This window comes from Macadamia integrifolia, chromosome 8, assembly GCF_013358625.1.
Source record: "Macadamia integrifolia cultivar HAES 741 chromosome 8, SCU_Mint_v3, whole genome shotgun sequence".
Lineage (NCBI taxonomy): Eukaryota > Viridiplantae > Streptophyta > Magnoliopsida > Proteales > Proteaceae > Macadamia > Macadamia integrifolia.
In genome coordinates, this window is record NC_056564.1 from 27001299 (window position 1) to 27017298 (window position 16000).

The 16000-nt window shown below is 37.3% G+C and overlaps 1 protein-coding gene across 3 annotated transcripts; it reads right to left on the bottom strand.

The window, feature by feature from the left end:
- Nucleotides 1–8537: 8537 nt before the first annotated feature.
- On the bottom strand, nucleotides 8538–15631 carry LOC122086293 (apoptosis inhibitor 5-like protein API5). 3 transcript variants are annotated; one of them, XM_042655043.1, is made up of 3 exons: nucleotides 15224–15631; nucleotides 14945–15109; nucleotides 8538–8770 (listed from the first exon to the last, which is right to left on the bottom strand). In XM_042655043.1, the coding sequence occupies exons 1-3, from the start codon at nucleotides 15308–15310 to the stop codon at nucleotides 8585–8587; spliced, it is 438 nt and encodes a 145-aa protein (XP_042510977.1). In that variant the 5' UTR covers nucleotides 15311–15631; the 3' UTR covers nucleotides 8538–8584. The 3 variants fall into 3 exon arrangements, with proteins under 3 accessions (XP_042510977.1, XP_042510978.1, XP_042510979.1); XM_042655044.1 differs by having other exon boundaries at nucleotides 8570–8770; nucleotides 14945–15106; nucleotides 15224–15624; XM_042655045.1 differs by lacking the exon at nucleotides 8538–8770 and adding an exon at nucleotides 14330–14432 and having other exon boundaries at nucleotides 15224–15629.
- Between the last annotated feature and the right edge of the window lie 369 nt (nucleotides 15632–16000).

The window sequence follows — 16000 nt, forward strand, 5'->3', positions numbered from 1 at the left end:
ACCCTCAAGACCCCGTGTCCAACCCAAACCCTTGAGACCCCTTTCTAAACTGAACCTCATCTCTCCGACAAAAGGACTCTTCCGAAGGCTCATACCCTTTGAAACCCTAAATCAATACTCATAGGGCATTTCCTTGAGGAGAAGCTGACGGGTTTGGAAACAACATTTTCCTAGGATCCAAGCTTCTCAACTACTATGCTTGTTTCAATCGTTTGACTGACTCCAGATGGGCCTTTGACAGATTTATTAACAAGAACCTGTCTCTCTGAAATTCAATCATTGTTGGATATTTTAGAATCGATCACTCTGATGAAGGTCTAAGACTATATCTGAATTTGAAGCAGCAGGACATTGTTCTTGATGGTTCAGCACTAATGTTTAGTTTATAAAGCTTTACAGCACTCCATACCGTAGAGGTTGGAATAGGGATCCACGTGGATGCTTTCAGGTTTGGGTTAAGTAGAGACTGGTCTGTTGGTTCTTAGCTAATTGGGTTGTCCTCCAAATATGGATGTATCAAGGATGCAAGGGCAGTATGCAAGGAAATATCAGAGCGGGGTGTTGTTTTTGATAGCAATGATTAGTGGGTACACATACATTGCAGATTGCCGAGCTTGTGAGGCTTTCTGAGTTTTTGTGACATGCACGAGGAACGATTAATTCCTAGCAGGGTGACAGTGACCTTACTCCAGGCAGCTGCTCATTTAGGAGCACTGGAAGAGGGTCGATCAGGAGCATGCCATTAGAAGAGGAGTTGATTCTCAAGATGAAGTTATGGAGACAAGCTTTGGAGACATCCGGGCATGTATATATATCAAATGTGGTGCTCCTGACATGGCAACATCCATATTTACATAATGAAAGAAGGAACCATTGTTTCTTCGAATCCATTGAGCAGTGGTCAAGTTCAAATGGGGAAACCCTTGGAAGCTTTGAACCTTCTCTATCTCATGATGCAAGAGAACTTGACACCAGATTTGATCACCATAGTAAATGGGTTATTGAGTTGAGCTGATTTTAAGTGTTTAGTCACACTATGATGGACAATGACACGGTGAAGATTGAAAGAGAGATACCGCAAAGTGTCTGTTTTTAGTATTTAAGATATCTGGGATCAACCATAAATAAAGAAAGTGGCATAGAGGATGATGTCTCACACAGAAATAAAGTGGCATGGTTGAAGTGAAGAGGTGCAACCAAAGTGATGTGTGACTGATGTATTCCTTTAGAGCTTAAAGGAAAGTTCTATAGACTGTTGTTCAACTTGGCTATGATGTATGGGGCGGAATGTTGGGCATTTAAGAAGTGTCATATAGAGAAGCTATGGGTAGTAGAGATGAGAATATTAACTTTTCACACTATTAGCACACTATAATAATATGATAAAAATAGAATTAAAATAGAATATAATAAAAAATACGAAAAATAAACTTTTTTTTAGAAAGGGTTTCTTGCCCCAATAGTTATACATCACTAAGATGGACCATAATTGTCACAAAGTCATGGCGACCCAAGGTGATGGAGGGGTGGCTAATCGATCTGGGGATGAATCGCCAGTGTTATTTTTTATTTTCCCTATTTTCAGTTATTTTGTATGTTATAATATATACTAATGTAGACTTTATGGGTCTAAAAGAGGGGCTCTAAGATTGAGCACGGGATTACTAGTTAGTTTCCTTTTTTTCATTAATTTCCTTTTTAGTTGGGCTGTGATGGGGTTCGCTATTTTCATTATATAGTTTCTAAATTTCAGTCTTATTTAGTTTCTAAAATAAGTAGTTGCCATTTTATGTAAGCTTCTAATTTTCCTAGTTTCTATTATCAGTTTTAGTAACTAGAAGAGTTTCTATTTTACTAGTTTCCTATTTCAGTTTTTGGAAACTAAGTTTAGTTTCTATTTTGTAACCCCATCACTATCATAAATAAAGAGAAGGCTCATTAGAAGCCCACGATTTTCATTAATGATAAAAAACTTGCTTGCTGGTTGCTGCTATGCATTTGCTGGGTAGACTGTGTGTTTGATTACAGTGGAAGGGAGTGGTGTTTGATCCATTCGACTCCTTGCGGTGGGAAGCCCGGGAGGATCTGCTACAGGTGTTTTCTTCTTCTTCAAGCTATTTTCTTTTCTTCTTATTATATTCTTCTTCAACCATCTTAGGTAAGAGATCTGGTCTCCTCTTAATACTGGTTTTGAAATCTCCAGATTTCTTCTACACCGACCTTCACTGTTCAGGCCAACCAGCCACCTGATGGCCTTACTAATTTTGTCGAGTGTTACCCCTATTGAATGGATGGTTCGACCCTGTTTTGGAGTCCATCAGACCAGAGGATTGTGAGTGATAGGAATTCTCCCTATTCTGGCCGACTATATTGAGTTGAAGTTTCTGCCCACGGTTCTACTGTTCTGATTGTTGGTGTATTATTTGATCTCTGTTTTCCTATAATTCTGTCCCTGATTTCCTGGTTATTATTCAGCTACTGAATTGCTGAATTATTGAGATCGATAGGGCTGATCCTTGTTTAGTTACTTCAGTCTTGATGGTATTCTGTTGTTTATATCTTTGGGTGATTATTGGTTGTTCTGTCACTAAAAGTTCCTGAAGTTTGAGACTTGGCTAGACCCCTATCCTAGTCTACATTATATACCCTATGACATAAAAAACCATCAACATTAAGTAACATTAAGTCATAAAAATCAACATAGCACACTCACATCAAGTCATAAAAAATCAACATGACTTAATGACATTTAGAGAAATGCTCTTCTTCTATAATACGTTTTATTAGTCAAATGATTTTATTTTTAAATGAGACCTTTTGTATTAGGTATAACACAAAACTAGCTTTCCAACAAGTCTAAGACTACTTAAATCTGAGTTGTTATGACAAAGTTATGTTCTAGTCAAACTTAATTTAAAGTTTGCGAATGTTGTTAAATCGCATGAATGAAAATAATTTTATTGACATTAAAACAAAAGATTATTTTACCGGACTTTTGGTTTTTAGCAATGTTCTACCATACAAGATTTAAAAAATTTCAGAATTGAAAAAAACCTTAGCATTCGAAAGTTGAAAATCGCCCTACAATAAAAAATTCAATTTTTGTTCTTAAACCGGGGGTTGACTTTTTATCCTTTTGGAATTTGATTTTTAAACTATGTTTATTGGATTCAAATAGGAGGTATTTGTTTATTTATGAATAATAAAAGCATTTACTTAAATGGTATTTGGCATAAATAAGAGCAAAAATATAATGCAGCATACAGTGCAATAAGGCGACAGTCGCCTAGGCCCCAGGCAAATAGCATGGACGCCTTGGCGACGCTTTGACAACTATGAGATGGACTACACTATTTAAGAGGTTTTTGGAGGATGATCAATAAGTCTGGGCCAATACGGATACTAGGACCAACATTCAGAAAAGACTAAGATTGGGACCGATTATTATAAAAATAAAATACAAATAATAGATAAAATGGATAAAAAAAGATCTTTTAATTTGAAGATTCATCAAAAAATAACCCACCCAAGCAAATGTTGAAGAAATATTAAATTGTCCCTTATCGAATTTGAAATTTTGGTTCTTCCCAGAATTACTCCCACTAAAGATGGATATGCGGCAAAACTAGGAAGGATAAAGTAAGGAATGATCGTATTAGAGCTGATCTGGGAGGTGCCCCGATCAATGACAAGCTCCTAGATACTCGTTTGACGTAATATAGCCATGTTCAACGGAGGCCTGGGGACACCCCAGTGAAGAGGAGTGATCTAATTCCAAATGAAGGAGTTAAAAAAGCCAGGGCAGGCCTAAATGACCAGAGGAGAAGTTGTGAAGAATGACATGCTTAGTCTAGGTCTTGTCTCAAGTATAACCTCGGATAGAAGCTATTGAGGACAAGGATCCATGTAATTGACCGCATTTAGTTGAGATTCTCCTGACTTGTTGGTTTGTGCCTCTTTCCTCTTACTTTCATTTCTTATTTCTCATCTCTCATTTCTTCATTTCCCCTATTTTGTTTGGACCTCAGTTTTCCATACTTTGTTTTGCACCAATCCATGTAACTAAAACCATTAAGTTGGGATAAGGACACAAGGATTAAAGTATCGGTATCGGTCGCCGTATCGGTCAGCAAAAATTAAGATACGTATCGAAATGTATCGTATCGTATCGAAGGTACGCTAAAGATACACACATAAATGATAGGAAACACTTTTTTATACACTTTTGCATAAAAAATAGTTAAAAAACGCTATATATAACATGTATTATGCATAAACACTAAATTGGGAGTATCAAACTAAAAATCCAAGGTTTGTAGTTGTCCCATAAATGTAAAATCATTGTTCCCAACCTTGATTTTCACTTTAGTTAGAGACAAAAAATGGGTGGCAACAGATTTTAGAACAAAAACCCCTAAAAAAATTGTGTTTTTTTCTAAAAAATGACCCATCTTGGCCATTATATGACCGTAGCGCATCGTATCAGTACATACCAATACACACCGATACGTACCAATACATACCGAAATGTACATTTCAGCTCAATTTTTAATTTTCAATAGAGTATCGGAACGTAACGTATCGTATCGTATCGGTGCGTATCAGTATGTATCGTAGGATACATATCAATACAAAAAGATTTAAAAAATTTCGTGTATCGTATCGGAGTATCGTATTGGTAAGGGCCAATACAGATACGTATTGACCGATACGGTACGATACGTACCAATACTTAAAACCATGGATAAGGCTGAGTTTGTTGTTGATTTTAAGTGCTTGCATAAAGGCAAGAGCATAATTCGAAGAGGAATACATTTGGATCTTCTTGTTGTCACTACCCTTGTTATTAAATTCTCCGAATTATGCAAATAATTTGGCCGAACATAATTTTACCGAATTTTACGAATAATTCAGTCCGAATCCAAATCAAATAAAAAATTCTGAAAAATTCTCGAATTTTATACTTTTTTTAAATTCACGCATAATTCGGCCGAACCGAATTTTATCCAAATTATAACTGAATTTTATCCCATGTAAAAAAAAAAACTTTATCTTGAATAAGTCAATAAACCTTTAGAAAATAGTGTGATTATTATGCATTTATTATCCTAAAGTTATTTTTCTTCCTTTTTTTAACAGAAACCGATAAAGCTTATCATTCTTGAGGTAATCTCTCACACTTCTACCAAAAAAAAAAAATCTCTCACCCCAGTTTGGTTTGACTAAGTCTTACAGTCGTTACTCTCTCTCTAATCTTTAAGGTGAACATGCATGGTGGGTGACGTGGGTCTAGCTAAATTTGTGCTCAGTCTTAGTCTCTCTTTCTCTGATTCAATTATTTGAGTAATAGGAAATGAGTTTAGAGGAAAAAAAAAGAGCTAAATATAATATTTTTATCTTTAAAATTTAAAATTTTAACTTTTCTATCATTTGTATGTTATGTACATATGATAATTGATAGATAATATGAAACAAGTATTGCAAATATTAAAAATAACATCTGAATTTTATGTCTACTTTTTATTTTTGCAAACGAATAATTCCCAAATCTGAATCTGAATCCGAATCAGAATCCGAACTCGAATTTTATTATATCCGCTTTTTTTACCGATATTTTGACCAAATAGTTGAATTAATGAAACGAATTAATCCGAATAATTCCCGAATCCGAATTTAATAACTATGATCACTACTTCGTTGATATGTACTCTAGATGCAACAGTGTAAAGCAAGCCAAGGAACAGTTTGACAAGACAGAGGTGATGTAATGAAGAGCAAAATTGAAAAGTCAATCAAGCCCTCAACTGCAGGATTTTTAATCAAAGAACAACCATAAACAGCCCAATAGCAGCACAATAAATCAGAATAGAAGAAAGACCAGATTGGAAAACCAACAAGCTATTGGTAAGGTCTTCTCTGATCAGATAAGTAGTCTGATGATTAAGGCTTAACAGGGACTGAAACAAGTCTCAAAACAGTCCAACCAACATGAACAATTTCATAAGAGAGCATAGAAATCAGAACAGACCAAAATAGTTCTATCGACTTCAGGTATTGGCTGAAAAAACCACTAGAAGACAAAAACTGGGAGATTTAGAAATCTCAGCAATCACAGGCCAGATTGGCCTCTTCCCCGGATCGAGTTCCTCCCTAGATGAGGGGCACCTTCGATCCAAATATCAGCCCAAACTGATCACTGGTTTGGTCTGGGCAGATTCTGAAAATATCTCACAGAATTTTCTAATTTTCTGGGCAGAACTGAGAGTGGGATTGTTTCTAATACCTGTAGAACTTGGACAGATCTGTAGCACCTTGGATACTTGAGAGAAGAAGATTGATGTAGATAAGTCACTTGGGCTTATTTTATTGCAAATAAGCCTTGGGTTGTCTTATGTATGTGTTGGGCCTTTGATCCCATGAGTTTTCTTTGAAATGGGTCACTTTAATAGGCCTAAAATATGAGTAGAAGGTAGGAAAACGGGATTTTATTCATTAGTTTAATTAGTTGCTATTTAATTTAATAAAGGCACATTAGGCCATTAGTTGGTTGTAAAGTCCTATATGGACTATTAGTTAGTTAGTTCTACTCCATGTTGGAGTCATAAAGTCAAGTCCTAGTCCTATTTTGAATTCCTAGTTGTAGTAGGAGTGTCTAGTCCTATTGGGAAACTAACTCCTAGTTGTAGTAGGAGTGTCTAGTCCTATTGGAAAACTAGCTCCTAAGTAGTTTGATTGCTATTCTACCCTCTATAAATAGAGGAGCCTATGTACTCATAATTGGAGATTTGAATGAATGAATTATTGAGTGATTACTCTTTAGCTAAAAAAACTGTTATTGAGAGGTGAGATGCCTAAACCTTTGAGGGGTGTGATACCCAAAACCTGAGGGGTGAGATACCCATTCCTTTATTCTCTTTCACCCTTCTCAACCCTCCATCGATTATTCTTTTTCTATTTTTATTTTCTGTTTATTGTTATTAGAAGTTCAGACCTGTTAAAGCATACAAAATCAGAATCAGCCAGCCAAAGAGTTATTGTTCTTAAAGCCAATCAACAATCATTGCTACCCAAGTTTGAGATCTGATCTACAGATCCTTTGGAGGACTAGTTCTATACTCTAAGAAGATCAATCGATCCTCTCTTGAAGGTTATCTGAAGAAGACAAGTTGATGTTCCTGCAGAATTCTTCACATTCTCTCTCTTAGGTCTGAAAATCAAGAAAGTACATAACTCCATAACCAGCCGTCAGAAGCCCTTCATATTTGGGGGTTTTTGTACCCTCCCTAGGGACTATCTACGTCCAAGAGTGAAACTCAATCGGACTCCTACAGCCTTGGCCGCACCTCTCTCTCTCCAGCTCTGTAACAGGTCTTTCCCTCTCCTATTGGGTTAGGTTTTGGGCTGGTTTTGCTCCTATATGGGTATTGTATCCTTGAGGGTTTATTTGATGGTATTATTTCTTTGTTTCTTGCTCCTATTTGTATTGTTTGGGGTTATAAACTGTGGAGTTAGTTACTTATAATCTACTCCCGCATTAAAGATCCTCCTAGGCTTCCCACCGCAAGGAGTCGTCGGATCGAACACCAACCCTTCACTGTGATCACACACACACAACAAAGCTTCTCATAGAGAAGAAGCAGAAGCAGCAGCAATATTAGTTTGTCAAACCGTCGAAGCTTTAGGACCTCCGTCAGTTTGGGCTAGGCAGGTTCTGAAAATCGCACAGAACTTTCTAATTTTCTAGGCAGAACTGAGAGTGGGACTGTTTCTAATACTTATAGAACTTGGACAAATCTGTAGCACCTTAGATGCTTGAGAGAAGAAGATGACAACTTGAAAAAGAAGATCCTCCTGGGCTTCCCACCGCAAGGAGTCATCGGATTGAACACCAACCCTTCACTGTGATCACACACACACAACAGAGCTTCTCACAGAGAAGAAGAAGCAGCAGCAACAGCAGCAACAGCAGCAGCAGCAGCAATATTAGTTTGTCAAATCGTCAGAGCTTTAGGACCTTCTTCAGTTTGGGCTGGGCAGGTTCTGAAGATATCTCACAGAACTTTTTAATTTTCTGGGCAGAACTGAGAGTGGTATTGTTTCTAATACCTGTAGAACTTGGACAAATCTGTAGCACCTTCGATGCTTGAGAGAAGAAGATGACAACTTGAAAAATAAGATCCTCCTGGGCTTCCCCCCGCAAAGAGTAGTCAGATCCAACATCAACCCTTTACTGCGATCCTACAAACAGCAGCTTCTCACAGAGAAGCAGCAGCAGCAATATTAGTTTGTCAAATTGTGAGAGCTTTAGGAGCCTCCTCTTCTTTATTTATGATGTTGATGGGGGAGGGAATTACAAAATAGAAGGTTTCTTAAAAGGAAACCTTAATTTAGTCTCCTAATACAATACTTACTAAAAACTGAAATTAGGAACTAACTGAAATTAGGAACTAACTGAAATTAGAAACTAGCTGAAAAAGGAAACTAACTACTTGACTCAACTAATAACTTGACTCCTAAGAAATAACAAAGACCAACAACTTATATTGAAGCCAACTAAAAAAGGAAACAAACTAGTTAATCTGGTCTACAACCTTAATACCCCCAGTTTAGACCCATAAAAGCGGCCCATTACACTCCAAACCACATGAACTGAAGGCCCAACACATATACAACCCAACCCTAGACTTATTCCTAATAAAACAAGCCTATTTTTGTGAAGAATCTGCATCACGATGGCTGTTAGATGGTTAATGTCATGATTGCAAGATACCTGCAAAGTGGCATTTTCTAACCATTAGATATTTCAAACTTGCCACATGGCCAGTACTGTTGTCAAACAGTAACTTTGGGATTAAAAAAAAAATCCACTTAAATCTCAATGTATCGTTCAATATTAATAATTAGCGTTGGTGAAGCGTCAGAAGTGCTTTCTATTAAAGAACGTTCCAAATGTGTTCATGTTTATTTATAATTTAGAAACACTTCTTACGCCTTGTTACCAAATGTGTTTCACTTAAGCAGAAGTGATACCCAAGATCAAAAGCAAGAAAAAAAAATTTCAGCCCAAAAACACTTGCTGAACAGAAGTGTTACCAAACGCGGCCTTAGTTTCTTACATCCTGCCTCCCTTCCCTTCTCTTCTTTCCTCCACAAAGATAAATTTCCAATCTTCTAAACAAGGCATTGCAATTTAAATCAAGAAAAAAATATTTTATAACCGTCTCAAATCTTCACAAGCTAGTCAACGCATGGGTCAGCAAGGACAAACTAACCCACCCCCCCACCCCCAAATGAAACATGCAAGAGAACTTGCCAACTCCCATTAATTCCATCACCCACTAGAATTCACCTCTTACAGGCAACCACTATAACATAACCCTCCCATTCACCCAAATGAATCCTCAAGAGCCATTTAATGATCAATGTTCATTTAAGGGACGTAACCTTTAGCTTCCCCCTGTACTTAGCAACACTTCACTCCCTTAGATTTGAGAAAAAACCTTAGATTTGAGGATAAGCAACCATCCCAAGCAGTGCAACCTAGCTCAACAGCCACAGACTTCAATGGTTTAAGCAAAAAAAATCTAACAGCACAATTTGTTCAACCGAGTCACGAAAAACAAACTCCTTTCTTCTAAAGCATCAACAGAAATTCTAATGGAGGCCTGGTTTAACTTTGTTACACATTTTAGCATAGACTTATATATATATATATATATATATATCATTGTAATGGGATAATTTATAAAGCCCAAAAGTGAGGGATTAAGGGGATGCACAAAATTATTGTTTTATTAGTGGGTCCCATGTGTAGAGTCCTATTGTTAGTTATTTGAGGCTAGTAAGAGTTTTATCAATTTTGGTTGTTTATTTAGAGTAAGGAAGCTAAAAGTCCTTTGTGGTGGACTTTATTTCTGGTTTTGGGTTTCTATATGTCATATATAACCACCCCCCATGATTGAGGGGATTAGAATGAATGGAATTTAGTTGTTGTTGCCATTTATGGCTAAAGTGTCCCCCCCCCAACGCTAGCTCTTTCCCCTTTACGTCTTCTCTCTCCCTCCTCACCCACACTTCTCTCTCTATCTCGTTACTCTTTTTCTTATCGCTCTCATTATTTCTCTTTTCATTCCACATAGTAGGAAGTTTTCTCCCTTTCTCTTTTTCTCTCTCTTCTAAAAAATTTATTCAATTTTCAGATCCTATTTTTTTAAGAAGATTTTATCCCTTTCCCTCCATCATAACTTTGTCCTTTTTTCCTATTTTTATTCTCTCTTGCATGGTTGTTATCTCTTCTTATGGACAGCTATCAAGATTCTCTCTCTTCCTTTGTCATTTTCTCTATCACATTATTTCTTCCCTTATCTACCAAAAACCCCTTGTCTCTCCATTCTCCACCTTGCCATCTAATCAACTTCAATATTTTGGAAATGTAATTCCTGAAATCAATTATTCAGGTCTGGCTTTTAATCTCTTGAAATCTGACCATTAGTTCTGATTCAGATCTAATCCAAATCTAGCCTTCATATTAGAATCCTCTTCCTCCAATCCATAGTTGTCAAGGCGTCGCCTAGGCGGCGATTGGCGTCCTGGAGGAAATACTAGGGCATAGCAGTGCTATGATTTATGGGAGTCACAAATGGCGGCAGCCATGGCAGCACCATGGATGCCATTGCACGCCTAATATACTAATCGATCGCTTTTTTGTATTGGCTTTTTTTTTATTTTTTTTTTTACTTGTTAACAATGTTGGATATTCTCTTTCTTGTATTTTTATTGGTAGGCGAAATAGAAAAGAGAACAAAACCTAGTCGACTAGTTGTCTCAACTCTCAATTTCTCAAATTGAAGAATGAACAGTGAACCCCGAAAGTCGAAGCCTCAAAGCCTTCTGCCTACGAGTGACTTCCTTCCCCTTCTCCGGCAGTGAATCCTCGAAGCCTTCTGCCTGCTAGGCTACAGCCTGTGAGTGGCGTCCTTCTCCTTCTTCGGCAGTAAACCCTTGAAGCCTTCCTCCTGCGAGTGATGTCCTTCTCCTTCTCAGGCAGTGAACCTAAACCCTTGAAGCCTTCCGCCTACGAGTGGCGTCCTTCTCCTTCTCCTTCTCCGGCAGCAAGACCAAGGTAAGGCCTGTGACGTCTTTCTCCTTCTCCTTCTTCTTCTTCTTCTTCTTCTTCAGTCCTTCTCTCCTCCTTCTCTGCCACATTCTAGTTCTCTTCTCTTCTTCTCCCCTTCTCTCCTCCTTCTTCGTCTTTTGCTTCTTATTCTTCTTCTTCTCTGCTTCTCTTTCTCCTTCTTCTGCTTCAGTTCTTCTCCTTCTCTGTTCCTTCTTCTCTTCTTCTCTCCTCCTTCTACGTCTTCTGCTTCTGATTTTTCTTCTTCTCTGCTTCTCTTTCTCCTTCTTCTGCTTCAGTTCTTCTCCTTCTCTGTTCCTTCTTCTCTTCTTCTCTCCTTCTCAGTTCTCTCCTCCTTCGTCTTCTGCTACTGAATTTTGATTCTTCTACTTCTTTGCTTCTCTTTCTCCTTCTTCTTCAGTTCTTCTCCTTCTCTGTTCCTTCTTCTTATCTTCTCTCCTTCTCAGTTCTCTCCTCCTTCTTTGTCTTCTGCTTCTGCTTCTGAATTCTGATTCTTCTTCTTCTCTGCTTCTCTTTCTCCTCCTTCTTCTTCAGTTCTTCTCCTTCTCTGTTCCTTCTTTTATGTTTCATAACAGCATAAATAGAAATATAGAATTAGTTAATGTTAATATGTTATTGCCTTATTGGTTAACTAATAATCTTATATACTCTGTTTTATAAAGTGTTTATATCTTTACAACTTGTATACTTAATGTTAATGTTACTGGTTAACATACTCTGTTTTATAAATTATAACTTGAATACCTGATGTTAATGTTGCTTAATGTTGGTTTTATATGTTATAGGGTATATATTGTATGCTTGTAGCATGCTAAATAACTTTTGAAAATAGGGGAAATAAAAAAGTAGCATACTAAATAACTTTAGAAAATAGGGAAAATAAAAAATGACACATGGTCGATTTGACCGCCATAGCAACGTCATAACAGGCGATTCATTGCCAAATTGATTAGCCACCCCTCCACCGCCTTGGATCGATTTGACGCCATGACAACTATGCTCCAATCATTAAGTAAGCACATTACTTGCAGATCCATCGATCGACCTGCATCAAATTCATTGTCCAACCAACATCGACCTTAAAACCCACATTCACAAAAAGCATCCACAAGGAGATGTTTCCGCCCATAATCTACCACCATCCTCATGGACTTCACCTCCTCACCTCCATATGAAATAAGCCAGAACCATATATGTCATCTTCATTGATCAGCAAGATAGATGGAAATCTGTAGACTGCTATTAGATAAGGAAAACTTAAGTAGCTTTTCAATATGCTCACAAAGCTTGTGCAGACATTTCAACTCCACTTTATTGTAAATTGCACATGCTTGTTCACGTTTGGAGACAATCTGAACATTACATTCCTTAGAATATGCTTTCATACCTGAGGATCAGTAACCTCCATGAATTAACGCTCTAAAGCTCCAAACCAAAACTTTACTGCACTTCATACCTTCATTGATGCGGAACCGAATTCTAATGATCGAAATCGGATCATATGGGGCCCACAAGAATGACTAAGAAGCTCAATGTAATGGTTGAGGGGTATTCTTGTAATTTCAGAAACAATTTTAAGAGCTTAAAAGAGAGGAAAATAAATAATGGGGACAAACTAAAATAGAAATTGGAAAGAGAGGGATGTTTAAAAGTTACACAAGAGAAGGGGGAGTAATAGAATATAACCTTACAAAACAAGGGCTTACTTGTAATAACCAGAAGTTAAATGTATAAAACAATATAACAAAGATCTTTATTTCTTCTTCCTCCAACGATACTAACCAGTAAAGGCGGAAGAACCAGGGAACGAAAGAGGAGAGAACACCTTCAAATCTTCTCTGTTAGGCATGAGATTTCAAGCATAGGGTTTCAAGAGGGAGCTCTTCCAAACCCATATGGTATCTGGTCAGGTAAGCAGGCTGAAAGGATGTAAGAAGCCTTGAGTAAGAAGCTGGCGGTACCTTCTTCTGCAGCCCAGTTGCAGACCTGATGTCTCACTATAGAAGAATCGAGATGGCATGAGTTCAAAGAGGGTGAGTCACCTAGACACAGGCAACCTTCGATCCAAGTCTTGGGGTGAATCGATTGGAGACAAAACTGCAGCGATGCCTCCTTTCAGATATGGTATTGTCGCCCAAAATAGGGCAAGGGAAGAAAAACCAGAATTTAAAAAAAAAAAAAGAAGGAGAAGAAATAAAGGGGAAGTAAAAGAATGGAAGAGAAGAGATGGGAAAATTTCTGAGAAAGAAGAAAGGGGAATCGGCAGCCATGGTTCTCATACCAAAACTCTTAATCAAAATTTCTATTGTTCAAAATCTAAAACTGAGTTCTTCTCTATTACATTACTAATATAAAGGAAAAATCAAACAATTAATGGAAACTACTTGAAAATGGAAATTATTCTAAAATTAGAAGCTAGCTAATTCAAAAAGAAATTAATTCTAAAACAATAGAAAATCAAATCAAAAGATATTTCTTTCCTAAGTCCATCGTGCAACTGCATCATTCATCTTCCAGAGCAACACACATGCGGAAGTTGCTATTCATAGGCAACATCTTATCTGCAATTAAATGCTCATCTTTACCCCGATAATACTCTTCTTCCACATTTACTGTTAATCCAGCCCATTCAAGTGAATTTAAATTGCACAAATATCATGCAAAAAACAGCTACCAAAAGAGTAGTTGCACCAATACCACCACCAAAATCAAAATGATGTGGAAGGGCAGCTTCCATACATTGGGTCCAGGTTCAAATGGTCGAAACTGAAATTTTGGTCGAAATTTCCGAAACCTGGCCGAAACCATTGAAATTTGCAAAATTTCAGTTGAAATTTCCAAAACCTAGAACTATGCATTGGGAATCAGAACTCAGAAAACATAATCCTATATGGCTGACTAAACCTCCAAAATATCATTCACACAAGTCCCACTATTCCTTTGTCACCAATGAAATAACATCCAAAACCTCAAACAGTGAAAGAAAAGTATGGTGCCAATGGATCTCCGCTACTTTCCTATGAAAATGAATGTGTTTATTTGTTCCATCATATGGCATATGGTCAAAAATATCCCTTGCGCTCCAAGTAACAAATGATATGAATCCATTGATATTCATGCAAGCCTTTATCTACACAAGAATATTCAAAATTGAGGATAAAACCAAGCACATTCATGCATTGACCAACTTAATTAACTCACAGTAAGGTAGGCAGCCTAGCATAGGAACATCAATGTTTCTCATAGTAAGTAGTCACCTCATTGACCAAATTTTTACTCATTTGTCCCCTAGTTTAATCTGAAACAGAAGGTACAAACTGTTATTCTTCACTAATGAAAAATGGACAAAATACAGGAACAAAGCTTAGAGATACCAAAAACTGAAGTCTCTCCATGTGCTGTGGAAAATCAATCACAATCGAGGGATAACTTCTCCAAAAAAAGCAAAACAGACATAATAACATCATTACTGGACCATGTCAACCACCTGATTAGCCCTTAAAACACCATCTACGATCTGTGAGATTGTGACACCCAAGAAGGTCATTCCAACTGGAAATTCAATCCACATAATAATGCCCCAGCATACTCACTTTACAAAATCAGATAAACCCAATTGGAAACTCTACCAGAAACTCCACAAGACCCAATGCCTATCCAAAATCCAGCACTTTAAAATGAAATGATGATATATTACGCATTATATGCACCTAATAAATATTAGACGGAGCACAATTCCATAACTTAACACAACATTAAATTAGCAAAGAAGTAAAATGAGAAGAGGATATGGAGACAGCTGCTACTCACACCAAGCTCCTCTTCCTCGCACAAATCAAAATGGGCTTCAACTGCTTGGCTGGAGATGCTGGGGAAGAACTTGAAGAACCTGGGAATGAGCTGTGCCGCTAATTGTTTAGCCTTTATGCTGCCTTTAGCTGCTCTTATTATACCTTCATAGTCCTCAACATTCTGCTTCAGACCCAGAAAAGATTTGAATATATAATTGAGCAAAAGCAAGAGTTACCTACAATAACCCTATTTCGTTGCACAAAGGAGCATAAAAATGAAGAAGAAAAAAAAACTAACTTGTGATTTATCTTTGGCTTCGTTGAGTCGTTCGCCATACTCGTAGAGCTTCTCGACGTCGCTTGTGTCTTCAGACCCATCAACCATTGCTACTTGGGATAGGCAGAGCTCACACAGAGAGAAAATGGGGAAATGAAGAAGGGTTCAATCTCGTATTCAATTTATTAAGCTTCTATCCTCGTAAAACAGTAGTAAAAGAGTAGAGAATGGAGAGCGAGAGACGCTCTAGATGGGTTTCATAAACGAAGAGCGAGAGAGAGGGAACTAAGAAGTCCCAATTTCAGAGAAGCGAAGAAGTACAGAAGAGAACGAGGGTTGAGTCTGGGTGTTAATAATAACTGTTATAAACGAACAGATGAGATTTTTTTTTTGTTGGTAAACGAACAGATGAGATGACCCAAAATGACTATGAAATCAAGTTAATAGGGTTGCTGTTTTTAAAACCCCAAAAAATGGTGTTGCTCTTTTTGACCCTCAAAAATCAAATGTGAGCATACTGGGCTTGGGCTTGGGCTTGGGCTTGGGCTTGGGCTTGGGCTTCAGTGCCAGAATTGCCAATACTTTTGTCTAACACTACTCAATTATCTCAATATATATTAAATATAGTCATTTTAATAAAAATATATAACTGTGATGATATTTTTGATAATCTGTTTTTTTATTTTTTTTCTTTTTTTGGTAAATTATAATGGGACCAAACCAAGGACTCAAATCAATATATGGTATCTGAAACCACACAGCTCCAATAATGTCTGACAAAAAAATAAAATTATTATA